The 26059-nt window shown below is 38.4% G+C and overlaps 1 protein-coding gene across 1 annotated transcript in view; it reads left to right on the top strand.

Moving 5' to 3' along the window:
• The window catches only part of LOC121369795 (tyrosine-protein kinase SRK2-like), a 99397-nt gene that overhangs the window by 59895 nt on the left and 13443 nt on the right, over positions 1–26059 (top strand). Inside the window, exons 2-5 of the mRNA XM_041494872.1 lie at positions 17211–17622; positions 22195–22298; positions 23375–23539; positions 24713–24877. Coding sequence (XP_041350806.1) covers positions 17222–17622; positions 22195–22298; positions 23375–23539; positions 24713–24877 — 835 coding nt within the window. The 5' untranslated portion in view covers positions 17211–17221. The remainder of the gene's footprint in view (positions 1–17210; positions 17623–22194; positions 22299–23374; positions 23540–24712; positions 24878–26059) is intronic.

Consider the following 26059-nt stretch of genomic DNA (forward strand, 5'->3'; position numbering starts at 1 on the left):
TAACAGCTCCTCCGAGGCCCATCTTTTTAAAACTGAAGCGGAGTTTTCCCAGGCGAGAGATTGAGAACCAGAGAGAGATAATATTTTTCAGTTTTTGAACGGTGATCACAGCTGTTTGCTTTGGTGGTTGCTGTGATGTAAGATTTCCCCATGCCTGGCTCTCTCCACACTGTAGATGTTGGCTGGCTCATTATGTAGAGGCTCATTCAAGCAGATGGTGGACAGAACTTCCAAAGCTTTTCTGAAATTCTGTTGAAGATTTTGTTGATGGGACGCACTCGTGTATTTCTCGGTGCAGTTGTTGTTTCACTTCCTCCACACTTTGCCAAGTCTTGTTCATCGTGATCGTCAATATAATTACACTGTACACACTGTTCCAAATACATTGTAAGAAAAATAACTTTGGAAACGTTTCTTTAACTCTTGTTGAAAAAAGAATGGTTGATTTTTGTGTCAGCTGTTGCAAAACTGGGTACACAGTTTAGGACGGTGATTTTATTTCTACCGAAAATGCACGAAGACATTCAAAGATTTAAGTGGAGTGACGAATTACTTAAAATTACTTATTTAAGATATCTGGAAACAAACTATACTGTACTGGATAGTTGATTATTGGATGTAACGCATGTGAAAAGTGATTATTTTATTATCCCATTCAGAGGCTGTGTTTTCTACGTTCGTTTTCTAGGTTGTGAAATTGTGTCGGAAGATGTTTTACTAAAGGCTTTATATTTTCGTTGGTTTTTGGAAAAACAGTTTACTGGTATGCACCCACATACAACTGGTTTTGAAAAGTCTTCAATGTGTATATCTAGGAATGTTATTATTGTCTCCATTCTCTGATCTCAAGTTGAAATTTAACACATTGCTGCTGACTTATTTTACTTACATAAAGTCTGCAAATTAATTAGAAAGAAAATTTCAAAACATTATTCAGAAAGTAAACTAGAATTGATTCTCCTGTGAAAACCATCATCTTTCATCTACAGTCATTCAGTCCATTCAGAGATTTATTTCTGTTCAAGGAAGATAAGTCTAAGAATTGAATTTCCTATTATCAGGAGATACATGTATATATATTTTCATTTTTTTTCCCTGGATCAAGTTGTTTTGTTATTTCCATCACTGAAGATTTCTAATTCCTGTTTTGAGATATGCCATGGTGGCAATAGTGAACATGTACGGATTTCTGTTTGGTAAAGTCAAGCGAAGACCGAAGACTAATTCTACAGCATCAGGTACATCATATACATGTTTAGTGTGCAGGGTTTCTGCCAGAGGGTACGGAGGGTAAAATTACGTACCCTAAAATCTTGGAAAATTAATGGAAACATTTTTATGATTTTTAGAATTGTTATAGTAAAAGAATATCTGTTTTCAATGTAAATGAAATGCAGTGTCCAATTCCAAAAGATTTCAAATCCATAACCACCGTATACATGTAGGATTTGTTTTGTTTTTATTACATGTATGTACCTTCAAATTATTTTCTGGCAAAAATCCTGGTATGTGTATATACATGTATTTGTAAAAAATATTTTCAAATTTGTGAGAAAATGATCCCTGTGTTTTAATATTCTGACTATAGTCAAGTATTTCTAACTTTACCCATTTGACCAATTAATAGATTTTTGTTTTTGTTCTGTTTAATTCAGTAGACATTGGAAGATAATATATGCCAGTAACTGGTATGGCCATTAATGTATTTATTAATTCTCCCCCTGCCCCCCTGCTTCTGACTCCTATAATCCTATATTAATAATATACTTACCTTGATTTTATTTATTGTATTATACTTTTTCTCCAATGAGTATTAAAGGAGTTACACTGTGATTTTACATAAATATATATAAATATTTTCATAGACTTACTATTTGTGACACCCAATAGCTGATGTGTATTTTTGTGCTGGGGTGTCGTTAAACATTCATTCATTCATACATACATACATACATACATACATACATACATACATACATACATACATACATACATACATACATACATACATACATTCATTCATTCATTCATTCATTCATTCATTCATTCATTCATTCATTCCCTGTTAGAAGCTTCTGACTGCTATGTGACGTCTTTTCTTATAATGTAATGGTATAAAAGTTGGAGAGCCCAGGGTCCCGTTCCACAAAGTGATCTTAGCCCTAAGATCAACTTAAATGCATAGCTACCTTATGCACTAAAGTGATCTTAGCCCTAAGATTAACTTAAATGCATAGCTACCCTATGCACTAAAGTGATCTTAGCCCTAAGATCAACTTAAATGCATAGCTACCTTATGCACTAAAGTGATCTTAGCCCTAAGATCAACTTAAATGCATAGCTACCTTATGCACTAAAGTGATCTTAGTGCTAAGATCGCTTCGTGGAATGGGGCCCAGACCAATTTGTTTTCTCAAAAAGGAAAATAGAGGTTTCACTTGTTGATCTCAATTCCTAAGGAATTTTTTATTTCGTAGATGCAGCATGAGTTTTCAACATTGTCACATTTTTTTTGTGGCCAAAAATAAAATAAAATATGTAGCCATGTCTTCTTGTCTGAGCTGATTGGGACTTAATAGCTGTATTATAAAATAAGTAGGGGTTTTGCACTTAAATCCCCACCTTTTCCCTCCCTAACTTTCCTCCTGTCTTGGATGAAAGGGCTGGCACAGGCCAAAACAAGTGCCCAAGACAGCCTTGTTTGAAAAAAAATATCTTGTTCTGATGTGCACATTTACATTAAATTTAAACTACCTGACTTGACTAGCACAAATATATTTTACCTTTAATAGGACGTGCTCGGTTTAATATAGAGAAATAGTTAGTAGTTTACAGGTTTTTTGATTGCAGTAATTTGGGCTTTTTGTCTCTTCCAAGTACACTGAGGTCTTTTTTAGTGTAGTGATGTTAATAAAAGCTTTTAAAGAGTTGTACATAACCAGAAATACATTCCAAGTTATTTTGATCCAATTACAGCTTAACATTCCATTGATTTTGAGGTTAGAATGTTTGTACTTATTTTGGGCACACTGCTTATTTTGGGAATGCTTATTTTGGGCACATCCTTAAATTTAATGCCTCAATTTTGGTGCAGTCTAAAGCCCTGGTTTATTTTCAATTGAAAAAAGAAAGAAAACAAGTTTGTTTTGTTTAATGACACCACTAGAGCACATTGATGTTTTTAATCATTCTTTTGGATGTCAAACATTTGGTAGTTTTTGACATTTTGTCTTAAAGAGGAAACCTGCTGGGGTTTTTTCCCCATTACTAACAAGGGATCTTTTATATGCATCATCCCACAGACAGGATAGCACATACTACAGCCTTTGATATATACCAGTCATGGTGCACTGGTTGGAACAAGAAATAGTCTAATGGGCCCACTGACAGGGATTGATCCCAGACCAACCATGCATCAGAGGAGCGCTTTTCCGCAAGTCACATAAAAAAAACCTCCACCTATTGTGGGATCATAAAAATCAAAACAAAGCCATCATACAAGGACTCCATCCATCTATTACGTTGGTCCCTCGCATGCCGAACTTCAAACAGGAATGTTATCTTCAAATTGAGCGTGCCGAGTTGCTCGCCCTAGACCCTGCTTTAACGGATGTACAGTTTTCCTCCATCCATTTCCATCCCATAAATTGTTTGACTAAATTACTCACAAGAAGCTTTGGTGCACACGTGGGTCAAACCGGAGCTAATTGGCCAATTTCCTTACTGGCTTCAGTAGTTAGGGAGTGTTCTGTTAAAGCTATTTTCTCCTCCAGCAGTGTTTCAGCTTATAATATACCCATTAGGAGGAACTATGTGACCCCTCTCCTTGTAGAGTACAAGACTATACCTGAATGAATGTTCGTCATTCATTGCTTTCTCAATTTGTTGTGCAAGTACCAAAGTATTTGTAACTAAAATGTCTTTAAATTTTTCAAAGTTCCAGACAGTGCTCCACAACTGGTTTAACAAAGGGCGAAGTATGTACTATCCTGTCTGTGGGATGGTGCATATAAAAGATCTAGGATCGATCCCCATCAGTGGACATATTGGGCTATTTCTTGTTCCAGCCAGTGCACCACGACTGGTACATCAAAGGCTGTGGTATGTGCTATCATGTCTGTGGTATGATGCATATAAAAAAGATCCCTTGCTGCTAATTGAAAAGAGTAGCCCATGAAGTGGCGACAGCGGGTTTTCTTCCTCAATATCTGTGTGGTCCTTAACCATATGTCCGATGCCATATACATGTAACCATAAATAAAATGTGTTGAGTGCATCGTTAAATAAACCATTTCCTTCCTTTTACTTTTTCTCTTTGAATACCTCATGACTGGTAGACATCAAAGGCCATGGCATGTGCTGTTCGGTGTGTTGAAAAGTGTATATAGAAGATCCTTTTCTGCTAGTGGAAGACAAATGTAGCTGGTTTCCTCTAAAACTGAGTGTCACAATTATCAGATGTTTGATATCCAAAAACTGATGATTAATCAGTGTGTTCTAGTGGGGTTGATCTCAAAATAAAATAAACGTTTAACTTTCTCTTGACCATACATTGAAACTGCCATATTTTAATTGTTACACCGCCACACCATATGTAGAGGACAGGTAGGCTAGTTTATAAATGTGCTGAGGTGTTGTTAAAAAAAAAAATTCTTTCCTTTTAGCTGGATGTATCAAGTTGAATATAAAACAATGTCATATACAGTGAAACCCCTGTAAACCGGACACCCCATGGACCAAATACAAATGTCTGCTATTAAGAGGGATTCAGTTTAGAGAGGTTAAGTTCTCTCCTGGTTTTTAAAAAGTGACTGTGTAAAATGTCCAGTTTTGAGGGAATTCTGGTTTACAGAATGTGCAGTCTTGAGAGTTTTCACTGTACATGGGAGTGGGATCCACACGTAGCTCAATTGGTAGAGCACTCGTCAAATCCCTTTGATGGATCCAGCGAGTTTCTTCACCGTCCCAACTAGAGACGTATGACTGGTGTTTATCAAATGCTGTGGTATGTGTTGTCATGTCATTGGGAAAGTGCTTGTGCTTTTTTTTTTTTTGCTGCTAATAAAAAATATAGCTGTGACCTAATTCACAAAGCTCTCTTAGGCTCTGCTAGACAACAAAGCATCCTCTTTGCAAGTCATTTAGCATTGCACTGCGAGATCGCAAAGTTGCAAGAGTTTAGTGAATTAGGCCCCTCACAAAGCTCTCTTAGGCTCTGCTAGACAACAAAGCATCCTCTTTGCAAGTCATTTAGCATTGCACTGCGAGATCGCAAAGTTGCAAGAGTTTAGTGAATTAGGCCCCTCACAAAGCTCTCTTAGGCTCTGCTAGACAACAAAGCATCCTCTTTGCAAGTCATTTAGCATTGCACTGCGAGATCGCAACGTTGCGAGAGTTTAGTGAATTAGGCCCCTCACAAAGCTCTCTTAGGCTCTGCTAGACAACAAAGCATCCTCTTTGCAAGTCATTTAGCATTGCACTGCGAGATCGCAACGTTGCGAGAGTTTAGTGAATTAGGCCCCTCACAAAGCTCTCTTAGGCTCTGCTAGACAACAAAGCATCCTCTTTGCAAGTCATTTAGCATTGCACTGCGAGATCGCAACGTTGCGAGAGTTTAGTGAATTAGGCCCCTCACAAAGCTCTCTTAGGCTCTGCTAGACAACAAAGCATCCTCTTTGCAAGTCATTTAGCATTGCACTGCGAGATCGCAACGTTGCGAGAGTTTAGTGAATTAGGCCCCTCACAAAGCTCTCTTAGGCTCTGCTAGACAACAAAGCATCCTCTTTGCAAGTCATTTAGCATTGCACTGCGAGATCGCAACGTTGCGAGAGTTTAGTGAATTAGGCCCCTCACAAAGCTCTCTTAGGCTCTGCTAGACAACAAAGCATCCTCTTTGCAAGTCATTTAGCATTGCACTGCGAGATCGCAACGTTGCGAGAGTTTAGTGAATTAGGCCCCTCACAAAGCTCTTTTAGGCTCTGCTAGACAACAAAGCATCCTCTTTGCAAGTCATTTAGTATTGCACTGTGAGATCGCAAAGTTGCAAGAGTTTAGTGAATTAGGCCCCTCACAAAGCTCTTTTAGGCTCTGCTAGACAACAAAGCATCCTCTTTGCAAGTCATTTAGTATTGCACTGCGAGATCGCAAAGTTGCAAGAGTTTAGTGAATTAGGCCCCTCACAAAGCTCTCTTAGGCTCTGCTAGACAACAAAGCATCCTCTTTGCAAGTCATTAAGCATTGCACTGCGAGATCGCAAAGTTGCAAGAGTTTAGTGAATTAGGCCCCTCATAAAGCTCTTTTAGGCTCTGCTAGACAACAAAGCATCCTCTTTGCAAGTCATTTAGCATTGCACTGCGAGATCGCAAAGTTGCGAGAGTTTAATGAATTAGACCCCAGGTTTCTAGTTTTAACTGTTTAGCCAGTTTTTCAGTTAGATGTAAAACATTTCCCATACAAAAGACGATATGCCAGTCTGTTTTTAACTATAGTTGGTTTCCCATATGAAGATACAAAACATTTCCCATACAAAAGACGATATGCCAGTATGTTTTTAACTGTAGCCGGTTTCCCATATGAAGATACAAAACATTTTCCATACAAAAATCAAGGTGCCAGTCTACTTTTAATTGTAGCTGGTTATTAATGAGAAGACACGATTCCAGTCTAGATTTAACTGTAGCCAGTTCTTAACTGGATCTAAAACATTTTCCATACGACAGACCAGATGCAAGTCTAGTTTGAACTGTAGCCGGTTTCTCAATTCTTGTGTAAAACATTTCCCATACAACAGACTAGATGCAAGTCTAGTTTGAGCTGTATCCCATTTCTCCTTTCTTATGTAAAACTTCCCCTACAAAAGACGGGATTTCAGTCTAGTTTCAACTGTACCCAGTTTCTCAACTGGATATAAAATATTTCCCATAAAACAGACAAGATGCAAGTCTAGTTTTAATTAGCTGGTTTCTCATTTCTTATGTCAAACCATTTCACTACAAAAGACGGGATTCCAGTCTAGTTTGAGCTGTAGCCAGTTTCTCAACTGGATGTAAAACATTTGCCCCATTCTCCAGCCTTTAGGCCAGGTGCCAGCACACTACCATTCATGTGGTTTGGATTTCCTGCCCATTTTGCCTCCATCTGAAGGTGACTGGGGGAGATACTAGCAGGATGCTGTCCATTCATCAAACAGCCAGTTCTCAGCTCCACATCTGTTAAAAATAGACACCGATAGCCACAGGTAGCTGGGATGTTCACCTCAAATATGTGATATATTCCTCTTAAGGTTGGGGGGGGGGGTGGGGGGGGTTGGGAGGGGGAGGCGAATGGCCTTGGTCGTTCAGTAGTTTGTCGTATATGGCCGTTACTATGTAATGTACAGCAGGTGAGCCATACCTTCAGCTCAAACACAGCCCTACCCCCCATCCCCTACCCACTACCCCCACTCCAGTACTGAATTAAGAAAACTGATTGGTGTTTATGAGCATTTGTCATGATGAATATCACTTTGAGAATGCAGGAAATTCCATTACAGGATATCTTTAGGGGGCGGTATGCATGTAGCCCAGTGGTAAAGCGTTCGCCTGATGCATGGTCAGTCAAGGATCGATCCCCATCAGTGGGCCTATTGGGCTATTTGTTGTTCCAGCCATTGCTAACTGCTAAGACTGAAATATTATGTCAAAAATTACCATATGTTTGACATCCAATAGCCGCCGATGATGATTAACAAATCAATGTGCTCTAGTGGTTTCATTAAACAAAAAACAAACTTTAACTTAACTTTACAGGACTTCTTTAGTTTGTAAGTTTTAAAAACAATTCTATACACCACCCAACCACACACCCCACACCCCTTAGAAATTCTGGCACTTTGTGCCCTTGATGTCGGTCAAAGTCGGTCGGTCGGTCAGTCAGTCAGTCAGTCAGTCAGTCAGTCAGTCAGTCAGTCAGTCAAAAGTCAATCAGTTAGCCCAGCAATGTTCATTTGTCTCCACTCTGCCTGTTAATTCATGGATTGTATTCACTGCACAATGGATAAACATCACTTGTCATTTGTAGCAGATAATAAATTACATATGAACCGGTGGGGCATGGAGGGTGTGACATAATGCGACATAATATGACAGTTACTACATCGCAGTGCACCTATTACAACGTGGCTGGAATTGTTGTCATGTTTGTATGTACAGTTCTAATGTGGCTTTCTTATCTGATTTTACTTGTCCGCACATTGCGGTCTCCCATAATGTATGGCAGCTGTGTGCATGTCAGTGAGTGATGTTGGTTGGGCATACACAGTAGGTCTGAATTTGATTTTCGGGCTTGTGAACAATTAGCACATGAAAAGGCCAGACTTGTGTGTCTGTTTGTGTATATATAGTGCACACAATACTTGGCAATGTCATTATGTGGACTGTTTGAAAATGTATGTCATTCCTTTTAAACAAAGCTATTTTTAAACAGGTCTCAACCTTGGGAATGTTGTGGCCCAGGTAGCTGTTATATGGTTAACAGGTAATTGTACTACAAGTACTGTTCCATTTTCATGTTTCTTCTTTTTCTTCTGCGTTCAGACACTGCTGGTTACGGCTCTTAATTTAGATCAGGATTTGTATGTTACTGATGAACTGTGTGGTGTTGGTCAGTTCACATTTGGTTCCCCATGGCTTGTCTCTGAAGTGCATCGGTATTGGCCAAGAGCATGTTTGATTTATTAGTACCCTTCTGGTCCAACCCCACCAGAGGGCATTATAGGTTTCATCACTATCCTTCTGTCCATCTGTCTGTCTGTCCATCTATCCCATGTATAATTTTTCAGATGTTTTCGGAGCAATGTCTCAAGATATTCAGCTGAAATGTTGTTTATCCTGTCATGTACAGTTACAGATTATATTTACCCATTTTTTTCTCACAGTTATTGCACTTGAAAACTTAGAAGATACCAAAATTTGTTGTGCCTATAGTAGTCTTAAGGATTGTCTGTTATTTCTTTTATGTTCATAAAGGTATGAAAAAAATATCGTCTTCAACTTGTGTGAATCGGCAAAGCCTTTCACACATAAGTTTGTTGATTATTTGTTTGGTTCATACTGGGATGAACATAAAAGAAATAAAAGATAATACTTATAATTAAATTTCAAACACCTAGACTAATGACACTAAAAAAACACTAAAAAAAACACACCCCAAAAAATAATGACACTAAAAGTTCATATTTTACTTTGAATTAATTTTTGGTTCTAAATAATAACACTCAGTATGACAAAACTATCATTGTAAAGTGATGTCATCAGATTTGAAGTTCCCTGCCAATGTTATTTTTACGTTCATCAAGAAATGAACAAACTCACGGCTGGACCAATCTAGGATGACTTAAATTGTAATTAATATAACGGAAATTTAATTATAATATGAAAAAAAAAAATTGTTTTGTTTAACAACACCACTAGAGCACACTGATTTATCAATCATCGGCTATTGGATGTCAGACATATGGTCAGTTTTGACACAGTCATAGAGGAAACCCGCTACATTTTTTCATTAGCAATGACAGTAGTGGTTTCACATACTGTGGCCCTTGATATACTCGTCATAGGACACTGGTTAGCACTGGGGGAGGACAGGAGGGACAGTCGGAGAATGGGTCTACTGACATCAGCACCTCAAGCGAGTGCTCTGCCAACTGAGCTAGACATGTTTGCTATACAGCTGTGTATTGAAGACTAAATAACCATAGTTTAAAAAGTGCTGATTGACATTAATCAAACAGTCCTTTCATTTCATATCATTTCATATCATTTTATTTTATTTCATTTCCATGCAAAGAAAGTAGAAAAACGTGTTGTGTAAATTCGTTAAAAAGCAAATACATTAATCCCAGCCTTTAAATCTGATGACACGACAAAGGCCATTGATGGCGACTTGCATTTACGTGGAAAACATTTTTATCATGCTTTAAATCTGAAGTCCTTCAGCCCTTGTGAGGATTTTGACATCCTTGCGGAGATTACAGCAATCTGTTTGTTGGAAGCTATTGAGCCATGTACTAGTCAAACCGCTGATTCATTGTGTTGTCTTGTATTAGTATGTGCTTGCGACGAATTCTGTATGTTCATCAAACCATAGGGGAAAAAAAAGAAAAAAAATCCCCACACTATTTCTAGAAATTTTGTTCGCTCATTTAATCCCTGACCTTTTTGACATTCTTTTATGGGTGGAACGTAGTCCAGTGGTAAAGTGCTTGCTGGATGCGCGGTACGTCTGGGATCATTCTTTATACAGCGAACATCTGTGCCCATGACAGGCGTGCACTAAAATGGCTTGCTCTGCATGTGCATGTTAATCCCACCATAGTTTTTTAAATGTATTATACTATTTCTTCTAGGAAATACTACTTTTTATACCTTTTTAATACTTTTTTCAAATGAAAATACTTTTTTAAAAACTTTTTTCTGCAAAAAATAACTTAAGAAATCCAATTTCAAATTTGACTATCATAAGATTTGTGCTTTGCTAGTCTTTTTTCAGGAGTGGTTTGTTCTTTGTTGAGTGTTTGTAGAGCTCTCTGATCCTGCTGTTCTCAGTGACCAAGTGACAGGGCACTGAAATATGCAGAACAGAGTGTTCTACAATCACAAATCCTCACATGGTACACACCATTCCTTGAGATTGGTCATAAGCAGCAAACATTAGTAGGACAAAGGTAGCGAATGTAATATGGTCACCTATCGGGGTAAGTTGATATCATTTCATTTCATTTTATTTCATTTCCATGCAAAGAAAGTAGAAAAATTATACTTTTTTTAGATCATTTTTATACTTTTTGGGGGGCAAGATTCCATACTTTGTTTTAAAAATCCAGAGTGGCAGCACTGCTATATCTCGCCCCAGCCAGCGCACCACAACTGGATTATCAAAGGTTGTGGTATGTGTTATCCTGTCTGTGAAATGATGCATATAAAAGATCCCTTGCTGCTAATGAAAACGTGTGGTTTCCTCTCTAGGACTATATGTCAAAATTACCAAATGTTTGACATCCAATTGTTGATGATTAAAAGTCAATATGCTCTAGTAGTTTGTCCAAATCTTTTTACTTGTACATTCTCGTTGAAAATGTTGGTAACTCTGAACATGCAGTCCTTTGTAACTGTATCAACAAACATCAGTGTTTCATCCTTGACCGGTTTTTATTAAGTACCCTTGAATTCTTTTCTGGCAGATAGCCTGCCTTTATAACTGTATCAACAAACACCAGTGTTTCATCATTTAGTATTGTAGTAAGCCGCATGTGTTACATAACCTTGGTATTTCACCCGTGTTATATATACATGTATGTCATACACTGTAACTTAATTTGGATGCTCGGTTTGCCTCATTAGGATGATACACTATACAGAGGATTAAGATCCTGCGGTCCGATTGCCGACATATATTTACAATGATGGATCATTTGTGCTACGTACAATGTAAAGGAATGATATCTAGAGCGTTATCGGCGTCGATGTAGAACTTTACATCTCACTAATTTGGGCGCAGCAGGGTTGGGGTTTTTGGTGTGTGTCTTAGTGCTGCAGTGATAAACCGGTATACTGGTATATCGCGATGTTTCATCAGCTCGATACGAACAGCGGTACAGTTTTGTGTATTGCGATTTTTACACGTTATTGTTTTCTTATATCTTATTTGATAGAAAACAGTCAGACAAACAAAAAACCCAGCATTTTATTAATTTTGGCACGAAATGGCAGCAATGATGCTTTTTGTCCTAGAAGATCTTATGAAAGTCGATATAGGTGGCCATCTAGTATTTGGAATCTTTGGCATTGTAATTGTATTTTCACGATTTTTTTCTGGACAAAATGTGTGTTTGGGGGGGGGGGGGGGGGGGATTTACCGGTAATTAAAGGTAGGAGAGTAATATGTGGTTTGTACTTCAGAGCCAGGAGAGGTCAAAGTCATACAACCAGCGACTAATATTGTGTGTGTGTGGGGGGGGGGGGGGGGGGGAGATTTACCAGTAATTAAAGATAGGAGAGTAATATGTGGTTTGGACTTCAGAGCCAGGAGAGGTCAAAGTCATACAACCAGCGACTAATATTGTGTGTGTTGGGGGGGGGGGGGGGGGGGGGGGGGGGATTTACCGGTAATCAAAGGTAGGAGAGTAATATGTGGTTTGGACTTCAGAGCCAGGAGAGGTCAAAGTCATACAACCAGCGACTAATATTGTGTGTGTGGGGTGGGGTGGGGGGGGGGGGGATTTACCAGTAATTAAAGGTAGGAGAGTAATATGTGGTTTGGACTGAGCCAGGAGAGGTCAAAGTCATACAACCAGCGACTAATATTGTGCACATATTGTGTAAAGTGAGACTTGATTAAAATATATGGGGTGGGACTTAGCCCAGTGGTAAAGCACTCGCTTAATGCGTGGTCGGTTTACGATTGATCTACATTGGTGGCCCATTGGGCTATTTCTCATTCCAGCCAGTGCACCACGATTGGTATATCAAAGGTCACTGTATGTGCTATCCTGTCTGTGGGATGGTACATATAAAAGATCCCTTGCTGCTAAACGAAAAGAGTAACCCATGAAGTGGCGACAGTGGGTTTCCTCTCTATATATATGTGTTCCTTAACCATATGTCTGATGCCATATAACCGTAAGTAATATGTGTTGAGTGCGTCATTAAATAAAACATTTCCTTCCTTCCTTTCAAAGCAGGCTAAAGTCATGGGATGTACCTGTACAGTGCAATCCAGATTTAATTCTGAAACGTGTGCCCAGGACATTATGCTTGAACCTCGAGTAGAGATAAATATAAATATTACGTGTATACTACATGTATGTGCCGTGTTAAAGTTAGTTACTTGAGAATATTTGGATTTTTTTGGGGTGGGTGGGAGCGAGTTGTGGGAATACCCACAATATTATTATAAATATGAAATAGAACTGAAAGAACATTGGGTGCTGTTTAAGTCACAGTTACCTGAAAACATTATTTTGGTGTTTTGGGTTTGTTTTTGTTATATTTTTTGGTGTTTTGGTTGTTGTTGGTTTTTTTGTTAATAATGTTTGGGGTTTTTTGGAGGGGGAATAGGTTGGGTAGGATGAATGCACTGCAGTATTACTCCAGTCTGGCTTCAAAGAAATCCTGGAATCGCTCAAGCAGAACCAGTTCATTCATGCCAGCTGGCATTTCACATCAACTAGTAACAAAATATTTCATGGGTTGTTGCTCGTGGAGGCTGTCTACCCAGTTTTATTGTGCTCCACGTACAATGCTACCTGTCATATTTGGACGTTTTCAAAGAAAGAGGTTGTTTTTTATCCTTAGCTGAATGAAATGCGGCTAAACCTGTGAATTTGCTATGGGCGAAATTATCCACAAAATATTTAGTGGCAGACAAAACCGTGAAAAGATGATTAAATCTTATTTTTGAAAGTACGGTATTCATAAGAGGCTGGTTAATACTGGCAATGTAATGTAGCTTCAGCAGAATGTTAGGATTGGTATGCAATTAGATTGGGATGTGTATTAGGATTGGTATGCAATTAGATTGGGATGTGTATTAGGATTGGTATGCAATTAGATTGGGATGTGTATTAGGATTGGTATGCAATTAGATTGGGATGTGTGTTAGGATTGGTATGAGGATGTGTATTAGGATTGGTATGCAATTAGATTGGGATGTTTATTAGGATTGGTATGCAGTTAGATTGGGATGTGTATTAGGATTGGTATGCAATTAGATAGGGATGTGTATTAGGATTGGTATGCAATTAGATTGGGATGTGTATTAGGATTGGTATGCAATTGGATTGGGATGTGTATTAGGATTAGTATGCAGTTAGATTGGGATGTGTATTAGGATTGGTATGCAATTAGATTGGGATGTGTATGATGTGTGGCTCATGTGGAACAGAATACATGTATAATATAATCTTTGTCATGGTTTGAAGGGTGGATTAAAGGTGGGGTGAAAGGTATGATTAGAGATGCAAATCATTAGAGCCATTGGGGTTTTTTTCCCTCTCCATTGCAACCATGGCTGGTATTTCAAAGGCTGTGGTATGTGCTGTCCTGTCTTGGGATTTGTATGTGGTTCATATTAAACAATACATACTAGTTTGAAGGGCGGATGAAGGATACGTGGGGTGAAGAGTGATTAGAAATAAAAATCATTGGAGCTATTATCTGATTGTCTCTGCCCCCCCACCCCCACCCTTTAACCAGCATATGACTGTTATATACATATATCAAAGACTGTGATATGTGCTGTCCTGTCTGTGGGAAAGGTCATATAAAAGATCTCTTAATGCTAATTGAAAAATGTGGTGGTTTTTTTAAGACATATAACAGACCTGACGTGAAAAAAGTTTTGGGAGTGATTAATTGCTCTCCTAAGATTATGGGTAGTCATTTATGGTTTATGGTATCGAATGTATAGTTAAGGACCACAGAAATAATTAGAGAACAAACCCACTGCAATCACACAATGGGCTACTCTTTCCGATTAGCAGCAAAGGATCTTTTGTATGCACCATTCCACAGACAGGACAGTACATATCACGGCCTTCAGTGTTCGAGATTAACGGTATCCCGATATCCCGGGGATACCAGACTTCAAGAACCCAGTATCCCACCGGGATACCATATAATACTAAATTCTCAGGTGGGATACCAGATTTTGAAATGTTAGTATCCAACTGGAATACTGCCCAAAATTTTTAATCTCGAACACTGGCTTTTGTTACACCAGTTGTGGAGCACTGGCTTGAAAGAGAGATAGCAAATGCTTTACAACTGTGCTACATCCTGCCCCATTCTTGAACAAGAAATAGCCCAATGGGCCCACTAACGGGGATGCATTCTCTGCTGACTATGCTTCAGGTGAGTGCTTTACAACTGGACTACGTCCATTCTTAAGGTTGAAAGAGAAATAGCCCAATGGGCCCACTAACGGGGATGCATTCTCTGCTGACTATGCTTCAGGTGAGTGCTTTACAACTGGACTACGTCCAATCCTAAGATTGAAAGAGAAATAGCCCAATGGGCGCTCGCACCGACGGGGATCAATTCTGTATTGACCGTGCATCAGGAGAGCGCACTACAACTGGACTACATCCCGCCCCTCTGATGTCTGGAATGCAAGAATGTTCATTTCACCCCAGCCACTTGTTGATTATTATATAAACTGCCTGGTCTGCACCGACTGCCACTTTCTGTCAGACCGGCAGTATGTGTTCTAAACTTGGCCTGCCACATTCTCACTTCTGTTTACCAGGTGCTAAAATTGTAAGTGGACTGTGTCATCTTGTGGGGCGAGATGTTGCCCAGTGGTAAAGCGCTCGCTTGATGCGCGGTCGGTTTGGGGTCGATCCTCGTCAGTGGGCCCATTGGACTGTTTCTCGCTCCAGCCAGTGCACCACGACTGGTACATCAAAGGCTGTGGTATGTGCTATCCTGTCTGGGATGGTGCATTTAAAAGATCCCTTGCTGCTAATCGAAAAGAGTAGCCCATGAAGTGGCGACAGCGGGTTTCCTCCCTCAATATCTGTGTGGTCCTTAACCATTTGTCCGATGCCATATAACCATAAATGAAATGTGTTGAGTGTGTCGTTAAATAAAACATTTCCTTCCGTGTCATCTTGTTAGTTACAAGAATTTGACTTGTTTCTTGTCTTTAATTATAATTGTAGGGTGTTTTGTTCACTGGTACACTTTGCATGTTAGAGTTTATTGGGATGACACGTAGTTTATTTAGTGATAGAGCATTTCTTTGAGGTGTGTTGCCTCATAGAATTATGTAACACCCCCCCCCCCCCCACACACACACACAAATATAGCTTTACCCTTGTTAATGGCTGCTTGCTGATACAGATATTCCAAGCCTGCATGGTATATTAATTGTGAATATTAGCACAGTAAGAAGGCATGTATCAGGGATGTAACAATGGAAAAGCAGGGGTGCAGAAATGGAAAATATTTCACTAGCCCGACATACCAAAACGAACAAAAATTTACTAACCCGCCAGTATTTCTACTTGTCCACCAACCTATAGAACAATATATTATTGTTTAACAACATTATAAGATACATTGTTTTCACTTCAAATGACAAAATGTTTGATAAAAAAACATTATTAAGGACACTTAATTGGTTGGCTAAGTGTTCAACATCCCATGGCAAACGAAATCAAGCCCCAAACCTTGATTGACAATTTAATACATTTTTTAATATTCTGGTAAAGACACAGTTTTTCACATTTCATTCATATAGATTTATAAAATCCAAGTGACATTCCGCAAGTATTTAACAGAACAATCTGTTCAAAATACACCAGTATCAAATTAAAAAAATAAATAAGCCATTTCTAGAAAGTATTGACCTTTGACCAGTTCTGTTTCCGGAATGTTGTGTTTGTGCAGTTCGGAACTCCGGAGTCGTTTATTGTCAATGTGATACATGTATTGCGTATTTCTTCAAAATTCTAAACTGTTTCTTTGAGTGGTTTGGAATTCTGACATGGATTTTGCAGATTTGATGAAAAGAAAAAAAATTCGGTCAGTCAGAAAAAGACAGATCGCCCCGCTCCGTCAAAGTAGCAGTTAAAATTAATTTAATTTTTTTAATTTGTAATAAAAAAGTTTAATTGAAAACAAAATTGGAGAAAACGTGGAATGTTTTAGTTTTTTCTCTTTTATAGATGCATCACCTGTCCTCAAGGGACTAGTTTCGAGGACAGGTGTTGTTGAAAAGAAATATTTATTGAGTGGTTTGGAATTCTGACATGGATTTATGCAGATTTGATGAAAAAAACAAAAAGCGGTCACAGTCAGAAAATGACAGATCACCCCTCTCTGTCAAACTAGCAGTTAAAATTAAATTAAAACTTTAATTTGTAAGTAAATTTTTTTTAAAGTTTAATTAAAAACGAAATTGGAGAAAACGTGGAATGTTTTTTCTTTTTTATAGATGCATCACCTGTCCTCAAGGGACTAGTTTCGAGGACAGGTGATGTTGAAAAGAAATATTTATTGAGTGGTTTGGAATTCTGACTTTATGCGGATTTGGTGGAGAAAAAACCCCCAGTCACAGTGAGAAAATGACAGATCACCCCACTCTTTCAAACTAGCAGTTAACATCAAATTTAAACTTTAATTTATAATGAAAATTTTAAAAAGTTTCTCTTGTGTTTTTTTTTTTGTCAGAATGGCTAACGATGGCCAAGTCGACGACGAAGCAAGGCTCTAACTGCGGCAGCCTGCGCGACAAGCTTCAGGAGGAATTCCTCTCGTGCAAGATCTGCCTGGAGCCGATCCGCCGGCCCAAGGCCCTGCCCTGCCTGCACAGCTTCTGTGAGCACTGCCTGCGGGACTATGTGCGCAGACACCCGGGGGACAAGCCCGGTTACTTCCCTTGTCCCATGTGTCGCAAGGAGACATTCATTCCCCAGGGCGGGGTCGAGGACTTCCAGGACAACTTCCTGCTGCTGAGTCTGTCCGACACGCTAGATGAAGACAACTGGGAACCCCCGGGAATCGCCCGGCTCAACCACCAGATGTCGCCGCCGAGGCATTTGTGTCCACCGTCACCACGAGAGTCGCATCTTAGAAGTTATGAGTAAGTAGTCTTTTGTTGCTTACATCCGACACCATATAACCGTAATTAAAAATGTGTTGAGTGCGTCGTTAAATAAAAAACATTTCCTCCCTTTCCTTTGTTGCTGACAGAACTAGCTCTGGGTGGTCAGAAACGTTCGCCAAATCATCTGTTTGAAAGTTTAAAAATTGCTAAAAGCCCAGGTATTTTCTAATAAAAAAACAATTATAACAAGGAATTTATTTGTCAAATTAAAATAAATTTAGCCAGTTGTTTTTAAAATTCGCAATTGCCGAACTTGGCGACTGCCAGAGCTAACCCTGGCTTAACTTTGTTTGATGCCCAAAGATCTACATATAGACAGAGATCTACATATAGACAGAGATCTACATATATACAGAGATCTACATATAGACATAGATCTACATATAGACAGAGATCTACATATAGACATAGATCTACATATAGACAGAGATCTACATATAGACAGAGATCTACATATATATAGACAGAGATCTACATATAGACATAGATCTACATATATACAGAGCTCGAAATAGGAAGTAAAATACATGGCCTGCTGGTTTTTTTAAAAGAAGCAGGCCTATTTAAGAAATGTGGCCTGCTAATAAGAAATCTGGCCGGCTGGAAGAAATGACTTCAAGGGGTAACAGGAGGGTTTGGGACAATGTGTGGGAAATTAGATCCTCTGAGCTGTATTTTAGCACATTATACATAGCAGAAGAGATCATTGTACATACATCCGTCTCTTAAATCAATGCAAGCTAGTGCACCACAACTGGTGTAACAAAGGCTGCGGTATGGTGCATATAAAAGATCCCTTGCTACTAATGGAAAACTGCAGTGGGTTTCCTCTCTGAGACTATATATCAAAATTTACAAATGGTTGACATCCAATAGCCAATTATTAATAAATCAATGTCCTCTAGTGGTGGTGTTAAACAAAACAAACTTCTGTACATGCATGTACATATGAAGAGTTCAGGCGCAAAATGCGATATCAACCATTTTCTTTCTAGTTTTTAGTTAAAGCCATTATTGTATGTCAGTAAGGGCTAATCGTAGGCCCGGTGATTTGCTGCAAAACGTGATTGATCCTTATCAAATTGTATTGGGTAAATACTGGAGTTTTTTTTTTTATCCAAACGCGATATACGCCAATTTAAAAAATCACTTTTACTGAAAATTAAAAATGGATATATCGCGTTTTGCACCTAAACTCTTCCTATATATACAGAATTACATGGCCGTACTGTCACAGCTGGTCACGGTAATAGAAGCACATAAGTACATATAAGATAGCAGATGAGATAACGGCCATGTTTTATTTCAGTTATCAGAAAATATGAGTAAGTACTTTATTTTATTGCCACATCTAATTTGTGAGAACCGTCATAAAAACCTTCACTCAGTTTTCTTTGGGGTTTTTGTAGGACATATTTCTGTGATCATATTTCTGAAATAATTTCGACATTTTTTTTTCTTTTCTAAAAACATTTGTTAAACCCAGAAACAACAAATTTGGAATTTCACCCAATTTTTGTGTACTTATGTTATTTTATTTTTATTTTGTTTGTGGGTTGGAATTTAGCTCAGTCGTTTGAGCACTTGCTTACGTCGCATGATGAAACCACCTTCGTGGATCCATTCCACTGATTGGGGGTTTTCTCATTCCAACCAGTGCACCCCACCTGGCTGTGGTATGTGCTTTCCTGTCTATGGGAAAGTGCATATAAAAGATCCCTTGCTGCTAATGATTTTTGTATTCTCGGGTTTCCTCTGACGACTACAAGTCATTATTACCAAATGTTTGACATCCAATAGCTGATGATTAATTAATTAATCAATGTGCTCTAGTGGTGTCATTAAACAAAACAAACTTTTAATTTTTTCGTTTTGCTTCTTTCTTTTTTTCTCTAGCACATCTTTCTGTGATCTTATTTAGGAAATAATTTCTACAGATTTAAAAATAAATAATTTAAAAAAAGTTTATTGACTCCATGAACAAATTTGGAATTTCACCCAATTTGTGTTTACTCGTTGTTGAGTATGTAGATTTTTTTTTATTTTTTTTTTCTCTTTGTTCTGCTGCACTTCTTCTTTCTTTGATCATATTTCGGAATATTTCTATGGATTTAAAAATATATATATTAACCCCAAAAACAAATTTGGAATTACACCCAGTTCCTGTGTATTTGAGTACAGCATGGAGAATTTGTTTTTTCTTTCTTTTTACATTTGTTTTTTTCTGCATCACATCTTTCTGTGATAATATGTCGAAAATAATTTATACAGATCTAAAAAAAAAAATTATTAACCCCAAAAAGAAATTTGGAATTTCACCCAGTGCCTGCATGTATATTTTCTTTTCTGTTTTTTTTTTGGGGGGGGGTGGGGGGGGTTTCTTTTCTCTTTTTCTTTTTTTCTGTGGCACATCTTTCTGTGATCATATTTCGGAAATAATTTCTACAGATTTGAAACACATGTTGTTGTCATCAGATGATGGGAACTGTGGGTGAGAGATAAGTCTGGTGAAAAAAATCTGTTTTAGTGCTGGCACAAGGAGAAAAAAAATCTCACGTAACACAAGCCTCCCACTGGGGCTGAGGGAAAATATGGCTTTAAAAAGCAGTCATTTCCAAGGAAATATGGCAAACAAATTGACAAGCTGGAGATAATAGGCAGACTTTAAGGCCCTGCTATCTGACCTTCATCAGATATGATATCAGTGTTCTTGTCTTCATGTGTTTTGGCTGGGCGAGATGTAGCTCAGTGGATAGAGTACTGGTCTGAAGTGTGAAGGGTCACAGGATTGATCTTCAATAGTAGAATGGAGGTTTTTTTTCCTTCTATTCTGCTATCTGACCTTCATCAGATATGATATCAATGTACTTGTCTTCATGTGTTTTGGCTGGGCGAGGTGTAGCTCAGTGGATAGAGTACTGGGGCCCTATTTTCGAAGCCATCTTAGCCTACGAAATCGTAAAATCATCGTAAGCTATGACGTCACTATGGCGTGTGCTGTAGTGACGTCACACCCTACGATGGTTTTACGATTTCGTAGGGCTAAGATGGCTTCGAAAATATGGGCCCTGGTCTGAAGTGTGAAGGGTCACAGGATTGATCTTCAATAGTAGAATGGAGGTTTTTTTTCCTTCTATTCTGCTATCTGACCTTCATCAGATATGATATCAATGTACTTGTCTTCATGTGTTTTGGCTGGGCGAGGTGTAGCTCAGTGGATAGAGTACTGGTCTGAAGTGTGAAGGGTCGCAGGATTGATCTTCAATAGTAGAATGGAGGGTTTTTTTCCTTCTATTCTGCTATTTGACCTTCATCAGATATGATATCAATGTAGTTGTCTTCGTGTGTTTTGGCTGGGCGAGATGTAGCTCAGTGGGTAAAGTACTGGTCTGGGATCGATCTTCCATAGTAGAATGGAAGATTTTTTTCCTTCTGTTCTGCTATCTGACCGTCATCAGATATGATATCAGTGTAGTTGTATTCATGTGTTTTGGCTGGGCAAGGTGTAGCTTGGTGGGTAGAGTACTCGTCTGGCAGAAACACTGAATGTAGATCTACAAATACATGTATATATGTATATGGCTCACCCTGCCCGTTGCCAAATTAGCCAGTTTTTATACAAACTGGCTGTAACATTTAGTGTTTGCCTAATAAAATCTTGTTTAAATTGGCCATTTAAAAATATTTTTCAAAGCAATATTCTCCATATCTGAAAATTATCTAAACTGAAATTATTCCTTATGTGAGCCCTGTGAATATAGATGGGTGTTTTTTTTAGAATAATATTCTGTAAACAGCAATATTTTGTGTTCGTTCAGCCTATTGGGCTATTTCTCGCCACAGCCAGTGCACCACATCTGGTATATCAAAACCCTTGGTATGTGCTATCCTATCTTTTGAGATGGTGCATATAAAAGATCCCTTGCGACTAATGGAAAAATGTAGAGGATATCCTCTTTATGACTGTCAAAATGACCATATGTTTGACATCCAGTAGTCGATGGGGGCGAGACGTAGCCCAGTGGTAAAGCGCTCGCATGATGTGCGGTCGGTTTGGGATCGATCCCCATCAGTGGGCCCATTGGGCTATTTCTTGCACCAGCCAGTGCACCTCGACTGGTACATCAAAGGCCGTGGTATGTGCTCTCCTGTTTATGGGTTGATGCAAATAAAAGACTCCTTGCTGCTAATCGAAAAGAGTAGCCCATGAAATGGCGACAGCGGGTTTCCTCTCTCAATATCTGTGTGGTCCTTAACCATATGTCCGACACCATATAACCGTAAATAAAATGTGTTGAGTGCGTCAATAAATAAACCATTTCTTTCTTTGTGTTCAAGGCAGGCCTTTATTTGAGTATTTACACTATCTGTTTGAGCTCGTATTGGTGTGACTGGCAACCGAAATGCTGCGACGTACTGTAGTCATAGTCGGCGTAGTGCGTCGTTAAATAAACCATTTCCTTTCTTCCTTCCAATAGCCCATGATTAATAAATTAATGTGCTCTAGTGATGTCGTTAAACAAAACAAACTTTTGTGTGTTCTTTCAGCTGGTATTTTGGTAAGGTGAGCAGGAATGCCTCGGAGGAGTGGCTGTTGTCACCTGGCTACACAAAGGGGACGTTCCTCGTTCGGCAGGGAGAGGCATCGCCAGGTGAGATCTTTCATTTACCTCTTTATATCAGTTTCTTACACACCATGCTTATTTTTGATAACACATAGTTGTTTACACACATGTGTGTTAACAATTTCAAGACAATCGACTGGCTGCTCCTAGGTGATGACCAGGTCACCAATGCCATACGTTCAATAAAAAAAACAGCACTTTGGAAATCGATTACACTGTGACGTATAGTTAACCTGGCAATCATGTGTCTGTGACGTGTAAGTCAGCTACAAGTGCAAAGGGTTGTAAATATCTATTAGTCGCTAAATTTGCTTAAAACCTGTTTTTTGAGGATATGTAAGAAATAGAATATTACAATTCGTGTCCATTAGATACCATTCATCTTACAACTTGTTTGTTTAAAAATGTATCAAACTCGCATTCACTCGTTAGATACATTTTAAAACAACCCGTTGTGAGATAAATGGTATCTAACGGCCACTCATGTATTATTCTCTATATTAATACACAATATTTCAGTGATCTGCTCCAAATTCACAGAAAACGTGTGTTCTTAACAGCAGTTTGGTCCTACTCATTTTAGCTTCTTTTTAGTCCCCTTACCAGTCCAACCAGAGGGGACTATAGTTTCCGGCTCCATCCGTCTGTCTCATATATACATATAGTTTTTTAGACTTTTTCACAATGACTCATACTGAGCTGAAATTTTGTATTTTGCTTTTCATTTACTGTTATAGACCAATTTTGACTGTTGTGGCAATTTACTCATTTTTGACAGTGTTATGGGCCTTGAATTTTGGAGATAGGAAAATTTGTCTATAGATATTTATGTACAAAAAATTATATAGTTTTATCATGTCAAGTTTGACTTATGGTGATTTACCCATTTTTCAAAGATATATGGCCCTTGAACTTGGGAGATAAAAACATTTGTTGTGCCTGGTTGGGGATGTGTGTTCTCAGAATGCTAGTTATAATTTTGTATTTGATTTTTAATAAAATCATGAACAGCTGTATGATACAATGTATATTCCACCATTGAAATATTTTATCTAAAAATAACATTTAAAAAAAAAAAAAAATCGCTCTCTTTCTTTTATCAGGAACGTACACTTTGTCAGTGCGAGACTGTGATGAATTACGAGGTTACCTGGTGAAACATTACAAAATCTACACACGGCGCTTTAAAGACTCTGAGAAGGAGTACTATTTTATAACAAACAAAAGAACTTTTCGATCCCTGCTCGATTTAGTGGCTCATTATCAAGGTAAGTTGTACAGGTAGCATGGAGATGTACTATAAGAACTTTTCGATCTCTGCTCGATTTAGTGGCTCATTATCAAGGTAAGTTGTACAGGTAGCATGGAGATGTACTATTTTATAACAAACAAAAGAACTTTTCGATCCCTGCTCGATTTAGTGGCTCATTATCAAGGTAAGTTGTACAGGTAGCATGGAGATGTACTATAAGAACTTTTCGATCTCTGCTCGATTTAGTGGCTCATTATCAAGGTAAGTTGTACAGGTAGCATGGAGATGTACTATTTTATAACAAACAAAAGAACTTTTCGATCCCTGCTCGATTTAGTGGCTCATTATCAAGGTAAGTTGTACAGGTAGCATGGAGATGTACTATAAGAACTTTTCGATCTCTGCTCGATTTAGTGGCTCATTATCAAGGTAAGTTGTACAGGTAGCATGGAGATGTACTATTTTATAATGAACAAAAGAACTTTTCGATCCCTGCTCGATTTAGTGGCTCATTATCAAGGTAAGTTGTACAGGTAGCATGGAGATGTACTATTTTATAATGAAGAAAAGAACTTTTCGATCCCTGCTCGATTTAGTGGCTCATTATCAAGGTAAGTTGTACAGGTAGCACAGAGACTTCTTGCAGATATAGCGAGCGGGACGTAGCTCAGTGGTAAAGCATTCACTTGATGCTCGATCGGTCTGGGATTGATCCCTGTCAGTGGGCTCATTCGGCTATTTCTCACTCTAGCCAGTGCATCAAAGGTTGTGGTATGTGCTGTCCTGTCTATGGGATGGTGCATATAAAAGATCCATTGCTGCTAATCGAAAAAGAGTAGCCTATGAAGTGGCAACAGCGGGTTTCCTCTCTGAATATCTGCGTGGTCCGACACCATATAACCGTTTATAAAATGTGTTGAGTGCGTCATTAAATAAAACATTTCCTTCCTTTCTTTAAACAAAAAAGCAAACTTTAATTTTGTATCTTTCTCTCCCATGATGGCAAATATAGGACTCCTTTTTTTTTAAATTATTATTATTATTATTATTTTGGGGGGTTAATAGACCCTACATGTAATTTTAATACTTAGAATCTTTTGTTGCAATCATGATTTAAATAGACTTAATTTATAATAATGACTACATATTTTGTATGTGATGTAGTACACTTGTTTATTTTTTTCCACAGATGTATGTGATGGGTTGTGTTGTAAGCTGACACAAGTTTGTTCTAAACCACGCTCGTTGTTATGGGCGATGGAGAGAGGGAAGAAGGATGAATATGCGTCCTCTAAAGACACGTTGTTTGTTATAAAGAGGTTGGGAAGCGGCCAGTTTGCAGAGGTTTGGCTAGGTCAGTAGAAACAGACAGAAAGATGGATTTTGTTCATTAAGAATTGGTTTTCATTTTTGGAAATGATTAGGCCATCGGTCTACAGGCTGGTAGGTAATGGGTTTGGATCCCAGTCGAGGCATGGGATTTTTAATCCAGATAGCAACTCCAAAACCTGAGTGAGTGCTCCGCAAAGGTTCAATGGGTAGGTGTAAACCACTTGCACCAACCAGTGATCCATAACTGGTTCAACAAAGGCCATGGTTTGTGCTATCCTGCCTGTGGATAGAGCAAATAAAAGATCCCTTGCTATTAATCAGAAAGACTAGCCTATGTAGTGGCGACAGTGGGTTTTACTCTCAAAATCTGTGTGGTCCTTAACCATATGTCTGATGCCATATAACCGTAAATAAAATGTGTTGAGTGCGTCATTAAATAAAACATTTCTTTCTATTGCTTAAATAATAAATTTGAGACTGTTTAAATTTTGATATATTTATCCCGAAATGAAATACGATTTTAATTGTTAGTTTAAAATAAACATAAACTTTTCTTTCAGTCTTAAATTGTGAACTACATATACAGGGCTCGAACTTAACGGCGGCACCGACAGCAATTGCCGTCGTTGAGATATAAATTGCCGTAGGTAGAGAGCATCACCGATGGCACTTTTGTGCTGTCGATAAAGCTCCTCAAAAATGGCAAAATGTTTACACCTCGTGTACATTATCTGCCAATATTTAACATTTGCACATTTAAAAGACGTCTACCTATAACAAGGTAGCCTTTCAGTCATGTTTATTTGCTGCATATGTCACAGCCGTCGGTGAACTGTTTCACCCAATGCATTTCTTTTAAAAATAGCCGTCAGAGACAAATTCTTAAGTTCGAGCCTTGCATATATATTCCAGAACATAATTTTTGTCATTTTATCAAAGGTTAAATGTTTTCAATGATATCGTACACTGAGAATCCAGTGGATATTATAACTGCAGAAAGTATGTAATTATTTCCTATAATATATTTTTAATAAAAAATAAAAAAAGGTTCTCCACCCTCCCCTCCCAAATAAAATGTTTATAGTTTAAAAAAAATATTATTACCCCCCACAAATGGTTTTAAAAATGGAAATGTTGGTGGTGTACCCTCATAGGTTTCGATCCCCATCGGTGGGCCCATTGGGATATTTCTCGCTCCAGCCAG

The sequence above is a fragment of the Gigantopelta aegis genome, chromosome 1 (genome assembly GCF_016097555.1).
Source record: "Gigantopelta aegis isolate Gae_Host chromosome 1, Gae_host_genome, whole genome shotgun sequence".
Taxonomy (NCBI): Eukaryota; Metazoa; Mollusca; class Gastropoda; order Neomphalida; family Peltospiridae; genus Gigantopelta; species Gigantopelta aegis.